Here is a 13,771-nt window from a genome sequence, read left to right as displayed (position 1 = left end):
ACCCCCCAATCCAACCCTTTGATGCTGGGGGGCAAGCATCTTTTGGGTCTCAAGCTAAAAGGTATAATTAAGACTTAAGTGGAACCAGTGGTCTACGCACTTTAGGGCTGTATTTTGTGTGTCTTAAGTACCAGGTCTTATTCCCTAACTTGAGTAAACTAAAGACCTGGAGGTGTGATCAATGCCATTTGGCTATTCTGAGTGGCCAAAGAGCATTGATCACGCCTCCAGGTCTTTAGTTTACTCAAGTTAGGGAATAAGACCTGGTACTTAAGACACGCAAAATACAGCCCTTTGAGTTCATATTTCTGCACCTATTTTCTGCACCTATTACTGAACATATTGCTATGAGATTTTTACAACTATTTTTAGAATCAAAACATTGGATTAAATAAAGTAAAACAAGCCAGTGTGTGTTGACAGGCCCTTGTCTGGTGGTGGTGCTAAAAGGGAGTTAAGTGGCTATTACCTCTGAGAGTAATTTTTGTCACCTCAGCAAGGCGATAAAGTGTAAAGTGAAGTGGACTGTTGACCAGTCGTGTGTGTGTGTGTGTTGCATGTGTATGTGTGTAGGCATATAAAGAGAAGGGCAAGAAAGGTAAGAGGGCAAAAATCCATTCTTGTATGAATAACTTGCAATAGGCCTACTCAAACACAAACAATTGTGGAGATTATTTACCAATTGCAAAATAAGCACACACACACACGTCATCATCTTGTGACTGCAAATTGTTCCTGTTCGCAGATGACTCAGCACTGCTGGTCTCGGACAGGAACAAGCTGCAGGTTGAAAAGGCCCTCAGCTCTGAAATCTGCACCTATAGCTCACTGATAACAAACTATCTTTAACACCTGGGAAAAACGGAATCCATTCTATTTGGATCAAATTGTAATCTCAGAAAGGCAGATCGCTTCTTGGTTAGAGTGGGTGACAGTATTATCACACAAAAATATTAAATTACCTATAGGTTCCATCCTGGAGGCAAATCTTTCCGGTGACAAAATGGCCACCAACACCAACGTAATCAAAAAAGTCAACCAAAGAGATTCCTATACAGGATCTCCTCACTGGTCAACAAAAACACCTTGAAGACCCTAACAGGAGCCCTCGTACAAGGTTTCTTCGACTAGGCATGCTCCTCTTGGTACCACAGCACCTCTAAGGCCCTTAAAACAAGGCTCCAGACTTCCCAAAACAAACTGGTCAGGCTACTACAGTACTTGGTCTTGGCCTCACTCCCCGAACCCACTTCACCCCTGCCCACTTTGGCAGGCTGGAATGGCTTAGGGTTGACGACAGAGTACAGCATCTTGCAATGGGTCTGGTCCACAAGATTCGCTACACCACCAAGATACCCATGTACCTGTCAATGAAGTCCACAACCACAACACCAGAGTGCAACCCAGATTCGGCACAAACAAGGGACTAAATGCATTTCGCTCCTATGCCACCAAAATGTGGAACGCCCTACCAACTGTCATTAAGACCCCTTCTTGATTCCTTCAAAACCGCTCTCAAGGGGCACCTACGGACAGCTGCAATTCGAAACGGGCCCCTGTAAAATCTGAATCCCCCACCCACCCCCTTTCCCCCTCACTGTAGGCCTATATCTACACCTATACCTATACCTCCTTTATGATGTTTTCCTGTTTTTGGCTATATAGAAGTGTATATTTTTACGTCTCTAAATGTTATGATGAATTGAAAACGGTGGACCCTCTTGTAAACAAGTGTAATGCTTTATGAGTTTATGGTGTCGTCCACTCACAGTTAACAGTTTTTGTATTGAGTTCATTTGTACTGTATGTACTGTAATTCTGCAAACTGTTAATAAATCAATGAAATCAATCAATCAATCAAAACACACACACAGAGAGAGAGAGAGAGAGAGAGAGAGAGTAGCCTATGGATCGTGAATCGATTAGTTCTGTCTGGATTTGGAACAGGGGGAAACAAAATTAAAACAGGAAGTAAATGTTCATTTGTGCTAAATGTAAACACCAGCAGCCAGTGAAAGTTTTTAGTATTTGTTACTTTTTAGTATTTGTTACAATGTCAAGATTGTTTCTGCCAAATCGTTTTTATACCAGATGTAAATACTGCCCGCCGCTCACCGCAGCGCGTCGTTTCACTTTGTTTACACCGCGGTCGTCAGATAAACAGACATGCATTTTCTTCCTCCAGCAGCAGCAGTTCGTCAGGAGAATAAGGTCAAGTAGAAGTAGTAGTACATCATGGTCCTTAAGAAGTAGATGCAGGTTTTGGGTGTATGGCATTGGTGCGGGGGTTGCTTTAGCGTTAGGACTGAAATATCACACTGATGCAACTAACGGCTCGTGCGACGCGGAGGTACGTGACAATCGCAACGAGCGATACCTTGCTGCAATTGCAGTCAGCAGAGACCTTCTGGGACGCATAAAGGTGGGTGTCATCCAGTAAATCAGTAGTTCTCAAACGTTTTCATCTCAAGGACCCCTACATTGACACTTATTAGCCCGCGGACCCCCATTTGAAATTAAGATATGCCAGATAAGATATGCCATATTGAGAATATTGTTTTACCGCTCTAGCAGTGATTATCAACCATTTTAATTAGACGTTTTTGTATTTTTGAGTTGTACTTGAAATGTACTGTAATTCTGCAAACTGTTAACAAATCAATCAGTTTGACATGCATTAGGCTATTAGGAATTTATATCTCTGAGAGTCTGGGACCCTCATTTATACGGTAAAATCAATGTTAATTTAACTCTGAGACCAACCAACTCTGTAACCATTCGTACACTCTCAGAGTTAGAGACCCATGAGGGTCCATTTGGTTCCTAACAAATTTTGCTGACCCCTGCCCCTGGCCTAAATGTCATCTATCAGTGGTTCTCAACCTTTTCAGGCAACCGTGGCCACGACCCCCAAAAATAATCACATTTTGAAATGTCCCCACCAGTAGGCCTATAGTAGCCCATAGTTTGTTGATTACTTTTGATGCAGTATTAAATGGTCTTTTTTTATTCCCCCCTTTTTTTCTTGTTACTTTACTGTCATCTGGGACCCCCAAATAAAGAATCATGCAGGAGTAATTTCCTGTGTTCTGCTGAATTTTGGGAGTTTGATACTTTTATCAGGCTTTCTTTACTAGCAATTTCAATTAAAATGAGCTTTATTGGCATGAGAAAGTTTACATTGCCAAAGCAAGTGTCAAAAAAATTTTAAACTGTTAAAATATACAGTTGGAGGGGACGTACAGGAGTACAGCATTTTGTAAACGGCTGTCATTGCGTTGTTATATACTGTACATGTTATACAGGATATTAGCATTGGAAAATGATGGGATTCAGCCATTAATACGCAAAATGGCCTACAGAAATTGATTTGATGACTGAAGCAATGTAAGACCCATCTTTAATAATATTAACCATTCATTATGGGAACATCTCTCTATGAGACCAAGGGGTCCGGGGGTCCTCCCCCAGAAACATTTTAATATGGTAGTCGTAGATGTGAGTTCCTGTGTTCTGGTGAATTTTGGGACTTTGATACCACATCCAGGAGTGTTGGCAGCCATGGTTTCAAACGGGGCTACATGTCATTGTGTCATTTCCCCTACTGTCCCCTGCCCATGCCCAGCTGTTTTCACAGATCTCTTGCTGTTTTCAGGATGAGGTGGCGGCACCAGGGTTGGTGGTTGGAGTGTCAGTTGATGGCAATAAAGTCTGGTGTGAAGGTTGGTGGCATACAGCATGCTATTATAAATGAATACGATGAACGTGTGAACTACGTGTGAATACGTGTGAACTTTAATTGAACAAATTTAACCCTGTATTAAATGTACGAAATCAACTGTTAACCGGACGGACGTTGGAATATGGCTAATATGGCCATACTGGCATACTAGACATTGTGGTGTTTGGCTTCACCCAGACTGCACGCATGCAGGGTGGTGCAGACATAGCCTGGTCAAGGACTCCCCCTGCTGAACGTGTCATTTCCAACTCTTATTGTCGGGGCATGGAAACTAGGGGCTACTAATATTTACTATTCTCTGCCTATCGGGACTCGGACGGTGCTGAGTCGGGTCTGGTGGCTGTCGCAACGCTCGGCACGACGACTCGCTCGGCTAGCGCCTCGCTCTGCGGTGCCTCATGTGGCTTAAGGCCACCAGACACGGCGTGCCTCCGTCATTGACACAAAAAGCAAACGCTCCCATAGTTTCAGTTCCGGATTTCCCAGTATGTTGATTATCACATACTGGGGGTATTTCTAAGGTGCTGATTACAAACATTCTGTTGATTATCGGGTGATAACATCCAAAGCGGGTGCAGAAAATGAACAAGGAGAGAAATTGAAGGTCTATTTTACACTCCCAGTGTGTCATGCCTTTCAATCTGTGCTATTTTACAGGGCTTGGTTATGCTGATTTGGAGAATCGTCTTCAATGTGGACCAGATACAGTGATGCGAATAGCCAGCATCAGTAAGCCCCTCACAACTACAGCTGCAGCACGTCTGTGTGAGGAGGGCAAGCTAGATCTTGATGTCCCAGTCCAACATTATGTTCCAGAGTTTCCCCAAAAACAGTTTGATGGTGAAGATGTAAGTTAGTCAGCATGAACACGAGGAGCCATAGTTAAATCATCTTCAACATACTCCTCTCCATATTGAGTTCAGTTCCCTCTGTTCCCGTCTTTCAGGTCACGATAACCTCACGGATGATTCTCTCCCACCTGAGTGGCATACGGCACTATGAGAAAGATGCCAAGAAAATACGGGAGGATAGGGAGAAGGCGAAGCGACCTTTGAAACCCCCGGCGTCGGAGAAAAAGTGCTCAGCGGAAAACGTAGATAAACCCAAACAAGAAGACAAGAGCAAGGATGCCAAGCCATCTCAGAGGAAGAAGGAGTTTGAGATGGAGGAGTACTACCTAAAAGACAGCTATGACAGTGTCATTCAGGCCATGGACTTGTTCAAGGACGACCCACTCATTTTCAAACCTGGTAATGGCAGTACCAGCTGTAGCAAAAAGCAAAACGTTTATTTTCTTTCCCTCCAGCATTTTGTTAAAAGTGGTTTTATCTTTTTATCACTGTACATGCAGGTACCACATTCCTGTATTCCACGCATGCCTTCACTCTACTCAGTGCGGTGGTGGAGCGGGCTGCTGGCCAGCGCTTCCGGGATCATATGATGAACATGTTCCGTGAATTAGGCATGCTCAACACTGTGCTTGATGAGAATGACCCAATTATTTACCACCGCTCAAGGTAATCAGTAACCTACAGTTAAATCAATTTTGGGAGTTTCTATGAGGATATTTTTTACTGATTGTGCTCTTTCTCAGGTTTTATCACCTCAACAAGAAAGGGCGGGTGGTGAACTGCCCATACGTGGACAATTCCTACAAATGGGCCGGAGGTGGCTTTCTGTCCACAGCAGGGGACCTGCTGCTGTTTGGTAACGCTCTGCTCTACAGCTACCAACTGGCCCAACTCAAGGACCCTAAAGGCTTCCTGCCTGGCTTCCTCAAACCACAGACGGTCCAGGATCTGTGGAGCCCGGTTGACAGGACGGAGGGCAGCTGGGATAAGGAAGGGCTGTATGCCCAGGGCTGGCTTGTGGTTGAGAGCCTGCAGAAGTACGGCCAGTGCAGGCGTCGTAGACACTACGTGTCGCATACAGGAGGTGCTGTCGGGGCTAGCAGTGTCCTCCTGGTATTACCCAGTGAAGAGACCATTCAGCCTCACGGGCAGTGTCCAGCCATCCCACAGGGAGTAGTAGTGACCATCATGACAAACATGCAGTCTGTTGGACTGAACAGTACGGCACTGAAGATTGCACAGGAATTTGAGAAAGCCAGAAGCCAGTAAGAGGATGTTGTTTGCCATACAAATATGTTTACATTACATTACTTTCAAATAAGACACTTATTTTCAAATAAGACACTTGCATGTCCATTTTAATTATAATTGTTTATGTTTCTGTGGGTAAATTTAATAAATTTGATCTGTTATGTTGTACATTTATTTTATTGTTGTTCGCAACCAGGGTACCTGGCTTTGAATGTGTTGCAGTCTGAACTGAGCCCTGCCTTGGAAGCTTATTTTACCACTAGGTGGTAGCAGTGTACCATATTTCTACAAACAAAGGAAGGCCACTGACTGATTATAAGATGACAATTTGTTTGCTAATTACAATGTAGCAGAGGCAAGTTCACTTTCCATTACAGACACGTTTTTGAATTGGACTAAAGCATTTTATACTTGTTACTATGTTTTGTTAGTTTGGCACTTTGTTATTGGTGAAGTTGCACGAGACACTCAAGGATCAAGTCATTACAGTGTACAATGACTTAAATACTATTTTATACATGGACAATAAAAAAGATATTTCACTTTCAAACATGTTTGCACCCCAGACAGTTTTTAAGTTGCTTGATTCAGTATTTAGATATTTGATTTGATATTCATTTTATCAGACATGCCCCCTTTATAAATACATTGTAACTTCAAAATCTATTTTAACGTGATGGTTTCATCAAAAACACGTGTCCATGGTTCTGGTGATTGACATTGGCCTACTAATGCTTTTCAATGATGCATTGGGTAAAATTGAATTTGAACTAATAATGGGTTTGTATAGGAATGTCTGATAAAATACTGAATCAAGCAACTTAAAAACTTGTAACACATAACTTGAAACACATAAGCCTGAGTAAAGTCAAAATGACCCCAAACATATTTGAAAGTGAAATATCCCTTTAACTCCTGTATTTTTGCCAAATTCCAATCCAGGACTTGCAGTTACAGTATGAGCCACAAGAGCACCCCACCTTGCATAACTTGTGTGGATGTGAAAATAAAATTTATTGCATGTATTTACACAAATTACATTACTTAACAAAAATTCAATTATTTATAGCTTAAATAATGACATTGTATGTATTAATGAATATAATTTAGTGATCTCAATATAATACATTCAACATTGACTAAAGTGATTTACAGATATTAAAAACAGTAGAAAATAGCATTTACATGGGCCAGGTGTGCTCTGTAAATGTATTGCAAGCTATACAAAGCACATTGAAATGTGACTTTTCTTTCCTGTGTAACTACAATGAAACATTAATAGTCAAATTAAAAACAAGTCTATACTGTAGGTGCCATCAATTTTCAGCTATAAATCTGATGTCCATCAACTTTGGCTTTTGCCAGGAGAAGGTCAGGTTGCAGCATGGTTAAACACAGATGTCCTAAGTCCATTTGGTCCTTCATAGCTTCATTTTAAGCAGCATCAGGTCCCATAGAGTGGCTCAGTCCAAAGATTCTGAGCGATTTCATCATCCATCCAGTGCATGACCAAAACGTAACAATAAATATGAGATCGACGTGTGGTTATACTCTTGGCTTTACCCTCCAGTACTCTTGCTTACTGCTTTGTTGGCTCTCTGACTTCGATTTCCGCATCCTGTCAAGAGACAAACAATGTCTATTGGCTTGGACAGAATAAGATCATGGGCAGACTTTCAGAGTGCAATAAGAATAGTAATATAACAATAATATAGTAATCATCAACGTCCTGAACCAATTTCAGATGAGAAAATTTTCAATTTTTAGTGAGTGACAAAAGGAGTGATGCGACACGCATTGATTACTTACTTGCATACGTAGTAGATAACAACTGCAAGCACGACTAAGAGGAGAAGAGCAACAATGACCACGGCTGCAATTAGTCCTGTCTGCCCTGCATCGCTCGAAATGCTGAAGAGCTGGAACTGCTCACACCTACTGCCTTTATAGTTGCCACCGCACCTATAGCAGAAGATCAAACATGTCCATTGTCAACTCAACTCAGTATAGAAAAGAATAGAATAGAAACTTTACCACTCACATAAACCTTGGAATGGTATAATGTTCTGGAATTGTGATTTATGGAATGTTATGAAAACTTTACAGTATATAATGCACCCAAGTTACTTCCAGACCATACTGTAAAAATGCAATTTGTATGAAAACTTACACACAGGAGAGTGTGTCCTGCATGGAAGGTATTTTATAGCATGTTCCTCCATTCATGCAGTAGGTGGACTCAGGCTCACTGCAAAGGTGACCGTGATCTACAGGACATGGACACAAACAGTGGTGGAAAAAGTACTCAATTATTTTACTTAAGTAAAAATATCAATACTGCAATGTAAAAATAAAAGTCTAGAATTCAAAATGTATTTGAGTAAACGTACAAAAGTAGTTTTCTAATGTCTAAAATGTATAAGAATCTTTTGAAAATAGCCGATATACCAGCTTGTAGTTCGTCTATTGGCCGAAATGTAGGCCTATAGGGCTGAAGTGTTTAATGTATGTTTTGTAATAATAATCAAAATCTTCAAAGTAACTAGTAACTAAAGTTTTCAAGTAACTGTAGTAGAGTAAAAGTATCATATTTGCCTCTGAGATGTAGCGGAGTAGAAAGTGAAAGTACTGAAAATGTAAAATAGCCTACTCCAGTCAATTTAAAGAAATACCTCAAAGTACAGTACTAAAGTACAATACTTGAGTAAATGTACGTAGTTACTTTACACCACTTGACATAATTAACATTTACAGGAAAGAAGCTATGCAAGGCATTCATATCCCCCTGCTTTTCACAAGCTGAACAGGTTCTTGTATTTCCTTGTGGTGTAGGAGAATAACCATTACAAATCAGACTACATAACATAGTTTTTTTCTTAGTACAAAACCAGGAGGTTGAGATTTAATTCCTAATCATAATTGCTCTATACCTGCCATCATTTGGGATGCCCTTCGTTCTTGTCGTCTGCTAAAATTCCAAAATCGGTGTTGATAAATACCTGTTGATAAATAATGTGAGGCAAAAATGTCAGAATGATCAATCTCCAGTTGTTACCCTCCAAGGGTAACAACTGAACATAAACTATCAGTTATAAATGTGTTAGATCCATTTCTTTGCACCCCATGAGGTCTCAGGTCTCACATGAGGAAGATGTTTTGAATTAAATAAAATGTAAACCCCTTACCTGCTCAAGAAACCCTATAGCTTCGGTTTAGTACAAGTTCCCAAGGTGAGTCAGAGTGAATGCTCTAAATAACTGAGAACTGCTTTTTGTTATAGGCCTATAGCCACTGTCATGTGGGCGGGTTCCACAGAACTGAAATATGTTGTTTGTCCACATTGTAATTTATGACATGCTAAATGCCAGGATACTGTTGTGAACTAATCTGGGAAGAAAGTGTAATTTAGGCCTATTATACAATATGTGACTATGTGGCTAAAAATAAGTGTCAAGTCATTTGCAGGAATGTGCATTATAATAATCATGCTCAGTAACATCCTGAATGTTCATTTAAAACTGAGAGTACATGTGGCCCTATAACAGACAAGTAAGACGCGCAAACGCGTGAAGCGAACGCAGCTCGTAAATTGCAATAACAACAATTAGAATAAATTACGTACTTTTTTCTTCTTTTTAGTTAGTAATTTTTTTTAAGTTTTCTACTGTGTGTGTGTGTGTGTGTGTGTGTGTGTGTGTGTGTGTGTGTGTGTGTGTGTGTGTGTGTGTGTGCTACAGCTGCGCCCTCTGGTGGCGGGCGGGTGGTGTCACAGCGGGACAGACACACAGACGGACACACACACACACACACACAGACAGACATGATCTGCAGGGTCTCATAGTTAGTGCTCAGTGCATTCGCAATCACTGCGTTCGCAATAAGATTTGTTTTGCTGTATAGGCTATAATATGGTAACCTGACGCTGCCAGATGGGGGCGGTATTGGGTAACCATGTTCTCCAACACAGCACTCATCTGGGATCTCTCAGGGAGTTGAGCTGACACAAATCCGTTCCGTACCGAACCAATCAGCGTGAGCTAAGGGCGGGATATGTGCGAAACCGGATGTGAAGCTATATAGACACGTCAATATGATTGGTTGTGTTTGCACGCCCACACGGTGATAGACAGACGGTCCCATCCAATCATCTACCAAGTATCTTGAAAAAAAGGAACAGCCCCGTCATCGAATTTGCTTCCGTGATCCCAGATCCCAATAAGCTGTGAAACAAATTTGTGTAGCAAGCTTCTTGGATCTGGCAGCGTCAGGTTAATAATATGGCCCTTTGTGGGAGAAATAGCATTGGCCTCAAAGTAGATTTGTGCATGCTGAAATGCTTTAATTTAATGAGGTCCATAGTGGTGATGACCTCACCTGTTTGTCAGACTTCCGCATTTTTTGGAAGCAGACAAACTCAGATTCTTCTCTGTTTTTGCTGACAGACAGGTATGAGCTATGGCATGAGTTACCACAGTGCCTAAATGCTCAGGCATGAATGGAATCGTGGGAACTTTTACAGTCTAATGGTATTCAGACATGTAATTACTATTTTTGGTCAAGAACCGTTAGTTGACTCATTTGTATTCTTAGCAGCCATTAGACAATAATGGCCCTAAGCCATGTAATAGCCATGCAATTTGGGCAACTCACAAGTTAGTTATTATATGAGATCATAACGTAAACGCCTCTGATCAAGTAATATGATTGTAAAACATTTACCACTTTAATGTGTATCCGTTATGCCTATACTAAATAGGCCAGTGGATCTCAAAGTGGGATCCGGGGACCCCCAGGGGTCCTTGAGGGAGTTCCAGGGGGTCCCCAGCTAGTTTGGAACAAAATGGGCCCTTATGGGTCCATTTGGTTCCATTTGTATACTCTCAGAGTTAAATTAACATTGATTTTATGATTATATATTGGGGTCTCAGAGTGAATATAGTTATAGAAATTCCATTAAATGGGGGTCCGTAGACTAATGCATGTCAAACTGGGGGTCCTTGAAATGTAACGGGATGATAATTACTGCTAGAGCCGTACAAATCTTCTCTTATGGGGGTCCCTGCATGGCATATCTCTTCAAATGGGATTTTAATTTACAGTATATTTCAAGCACAACTCAAAACAAAAACTGTTAACTGTGGACACCATAAAGTGTTACATTTGTTTACAATAGGGTCCACCATTTTCAATTCATCATAACATTTAGAGACATATACACTTATTATAGACAAAAACAGGAAATCATCATAAAGGAAGTAATAAGGGAAATAAAATACAGTGAGGGGAAAAAGCAGCCGGTAGGTGCCCTTTGAGAGCGATTTTGAAGGAGTCAAGGGATTCGCATGTCTTAATGACAATGGCCCGGTTTCCCAATGGACACCTCTTACACCATGGTGTAGAGGTATGGTGTTGCACATGCTCAGTTGCCCTCTAGGCCATACCAGGCCTCAGGCTTGATGCCTGGTATGGTAGGCCTCAGGCCTCAGGTCTACCATTCTTTTTAATTTAATAATTGGACTGCTGGACAGCTGACAGTAAGCTCTCTTCACTCTTAAAAAAAGTGTAATTCAATTTAATTTCTTTGATGCTGAAGTAGGCCTTATTTATTATAAAAGTTTTTATATTTAAATGAGATGACACATTTCTCTGCGAATGGTTTTAATACTGCCATATGTCGACAGGTGTGTGTAGGCTAAAGAGGCTTTAGGGAAACAGGTTTGTGTATTCATGCAGGAGGCCTTACGTGCGCAATGATGATCTAGTCTAGGTTGTGTATTTCTATGTTGTTGTGTTTGACAGTGTTTTGTTAGTGTTTGATTGGCTGCCATGCAGCCAATTAGGCCGCACACAGGCTCCATGTGCGGCCTAGAGGGCAACTGAGCATGCCTCTTACACCATGGTGTAAGAGGTGTCCTTTGGGAAACCGGGCCAATGACAATGAACGTTCCACATTTTGGTGGCAGGAGCAAAATTAATTTAGTCCCTTGTTTGTGCCGAATCTGGGTTGCATTATGGTTTGTTGAACTCCCTCTGGTGTTGTGGGTGCAGTGGACTTCGTTGACATTAAGGAAGTATTTAGACAGGTACATGGGTATCTTGGTGCATGTGTATCGAATCTTGTTGACCAGACCCATTGCAAGATGCTGTACTCTGTCGTCAATCCTAAGCCATTCCAGCCTGTCAAAGTGGGCAGGGGTGAGGTGGGTTCGGCGAGTGAGGCCAAGTAGTAGCCTGACCAGTTTGTTTTGGGAAGTCTGGAGCCTTGTTTTAGAGGTGCTGTGTGGTACCAAGAGGTGCATGCATAGTCGAAGAAGCCGGCTTGTACGTGGGCTCCTGTTAGTGTCACAATCCGTGGTCCCTAGTGGTCCTTGTTCCTAGTTTTTTTTAATGTTTTCTGTTCTTGTGTGCTTTTATTTTGTAGTATTGTTTCCTGTATGCCTTGTTACTGTTTTCCTGCCTTGTCTCACCACCTGTGATTATTAGTTTGCTCCACCTGTGTTCTGTTAGTCTCTTAGCCAATCCCTGTCTTGATTTTAAGTTATGTTCACCTGTGCCCTGTTATCCCTGTGTGTATTTATACTCACCTGTTTTCAGTTCCTTGTGAGATCTTTGTTGAATTATCATAGTAAGTGTTATGTTCCAGTCTCTGTTTAATAAACTGTTTGCATTTGTTTGCAGTGTTCCGTTCACCTCCACCATCTGTTCTCTCCCCTCCAGGTAAGATTGCATCCAGTTTGGCTACATATTGAAGCAATATAGGCTAGGATTATTCGGATAGAATATAGGCAATCTTGTTATATTCTTTCATAAATACTCGTTCATTTCAAAGGATACTCTAGTGCAGTGTTTCTCAACCTATGTACCGCGGCACTTTACTGTGCCTTTGAAATCTCCAGGTGTGCCTCGAGATTTTGATCAAAAGTAACACTAGCCCTCCCCCGAAAGCGATAGATAGGCGTCCTATTGTTGCGTCGTTGTTGTTGTCACACGTCTAAATAGACATGCGAAAACAACATGACGACGGAACAATAGACTCTTCACTCTTAACGACCATCGGCCATAGAAATGTTAATCGCCTGGCAACTTTACTGTATAAATGGGGCACAGCACAGACATTTCGCTCCCTCCAGAAAGACACCACCAGAACCCGACAGCAGCACACACAGCGCCGCCGAGTCACCTCCACCTGACGACGGCACACTGGCACAGCAACAACGGCGGCTACTAATGCAACGCCTACAAAGAAAGCCCCTGCCAGACTGTACCGCGATGATTACATGAAGTTTGGATTCACGTTTACTGGGGATAAAACGTACCCGATTCCGCTGTGTATAGTTTGTGGATTCAAGCTTGCAAACAGCGCATGGTTCCGAGTAAACTAAAGCGCCACCTTCATACCAATCATGATGAACTCGCTACGAAGGACAAACACTTTTTCGTGAGCTTGAAAGAAAAAAAGGAGAAAGACACAACGAAGCAGGCAAGTCTCTTGATACTTGAAAGAATATCCAGCCATCACAGCCAGCGCAATGGCAGTGCTGCTCCCCTTTTCCACAACCTACCTGTGAGCTTAGCTTTTCAAGCCTGACTTGAAAATGAAGAGCTCCGTGTCTGTTTGTCCAGCATCCAGCCAGGATAAAAACTCTTTGTTCAGGAAAACAAGCTCAAGGTTCACACTAAGACAGAACTTGTCAAAAATATTTACTTTTCTTTTTATCAATTGTTTTTTACGATTTTCTTTGTACAAAAGTGCTCAAGTTTAAGACCATTGTATTGTGGCAAAAGATTTTTGTTCTTGTTTTTACAACTCCTTTTTTTATTTAGAAGTATTACTTTGCATTGACAAATTGAACATGTGTGTGCTACATTTTGTATGAGTTTTCAAAAATAAATTGGTGAAACTGAGGCACTGTCTCTGTCCTTTTCT

At 41.6% G+C, this 13,771-nt stretch overlaps 2 protein-coding genes across 3 annotated transcripts; one reads left to right on the top strand and one right to left on the bottom strand.

Moving 5' to 3' along the window:
• The first annotated feature begins 1,967 nt into the window (after nt 1–1,967).
• Nucleotides 1,968–6,005, top strand: lactb (lactamase, beta). 2 transcript variants are annotated; one of them, XM_083763648.1, is made up of 6 exons: nt 1,968–2,422; nt 3,656–3,722; nt 4,400–4,590; nt 4,689–4,992; nt 5,094–5,259; nt 5,337–6,005. In XM_083763648.1, exons 1-6 carry the CDS (start codon nt 1,976–1,978, stop codon nt 5,860–5,862), a joined length of 1,701 nt encoding a protein of 566 aa, XP_083619774.1. In that variant the 5' UTR covers nt 1,968–1,975; the 3' UTR covers nt 5,863–6,005. The 2 variants fall into 2 exon arrangements, with proteins under 2 accessions (XP_083619774.1, XP_083619773.1); XM_083763647.1 differs by having other exon boundaries at nt 3,626–3,722.
• A 742-nt stretch (nt 6,006–6,747) lies between these two features.
• nrg4 (neuregulin 4) lies at nt 6,748–9,089 on the bottom strand. The gene is made up of 5 exons (XM_083763653.1): nt 9,030–9,089; nt 8,775–8,843; nt 8,015–8,111; nt 7,654–7,806; nt 6,748–7,462 (listed from the first exon to the last, which is right to left on the bottom strand). The coding sequence occupies exons 2-5, from the start codon at nt 8,782–8,784 to the stop codon at nt 7,390–7,392; spliced, it is 333 nt and encodes a 110-aa protein (XP_083619779.1). The 5' UTR covers nt 8,785–8,843; nt 9,030–9,089; the 3' UTR covers nt 6,748–7,389.
• Nucleotides 9,090–13,771: the final 4,682 nt, after the last annotated feature.

The sequence above is a fragment of the Protomyctophum parallelum genome (assembly GCF_964188405.1).
Source record: "Protomyctophum parallelum genome assembly, chromosome: 4".
NCBI classification, from domain to species: Eukaryota; Metazoa; Chordata; class Actinopteri; order Myctophiformes; family Myctophidae; genus Protomyctophum; species Protomyctophum parallelum.
Note: the sequence above shows the minus strand (reverse complement) of the source record. Positions and strands in the feature narration are given on the sequence as shown.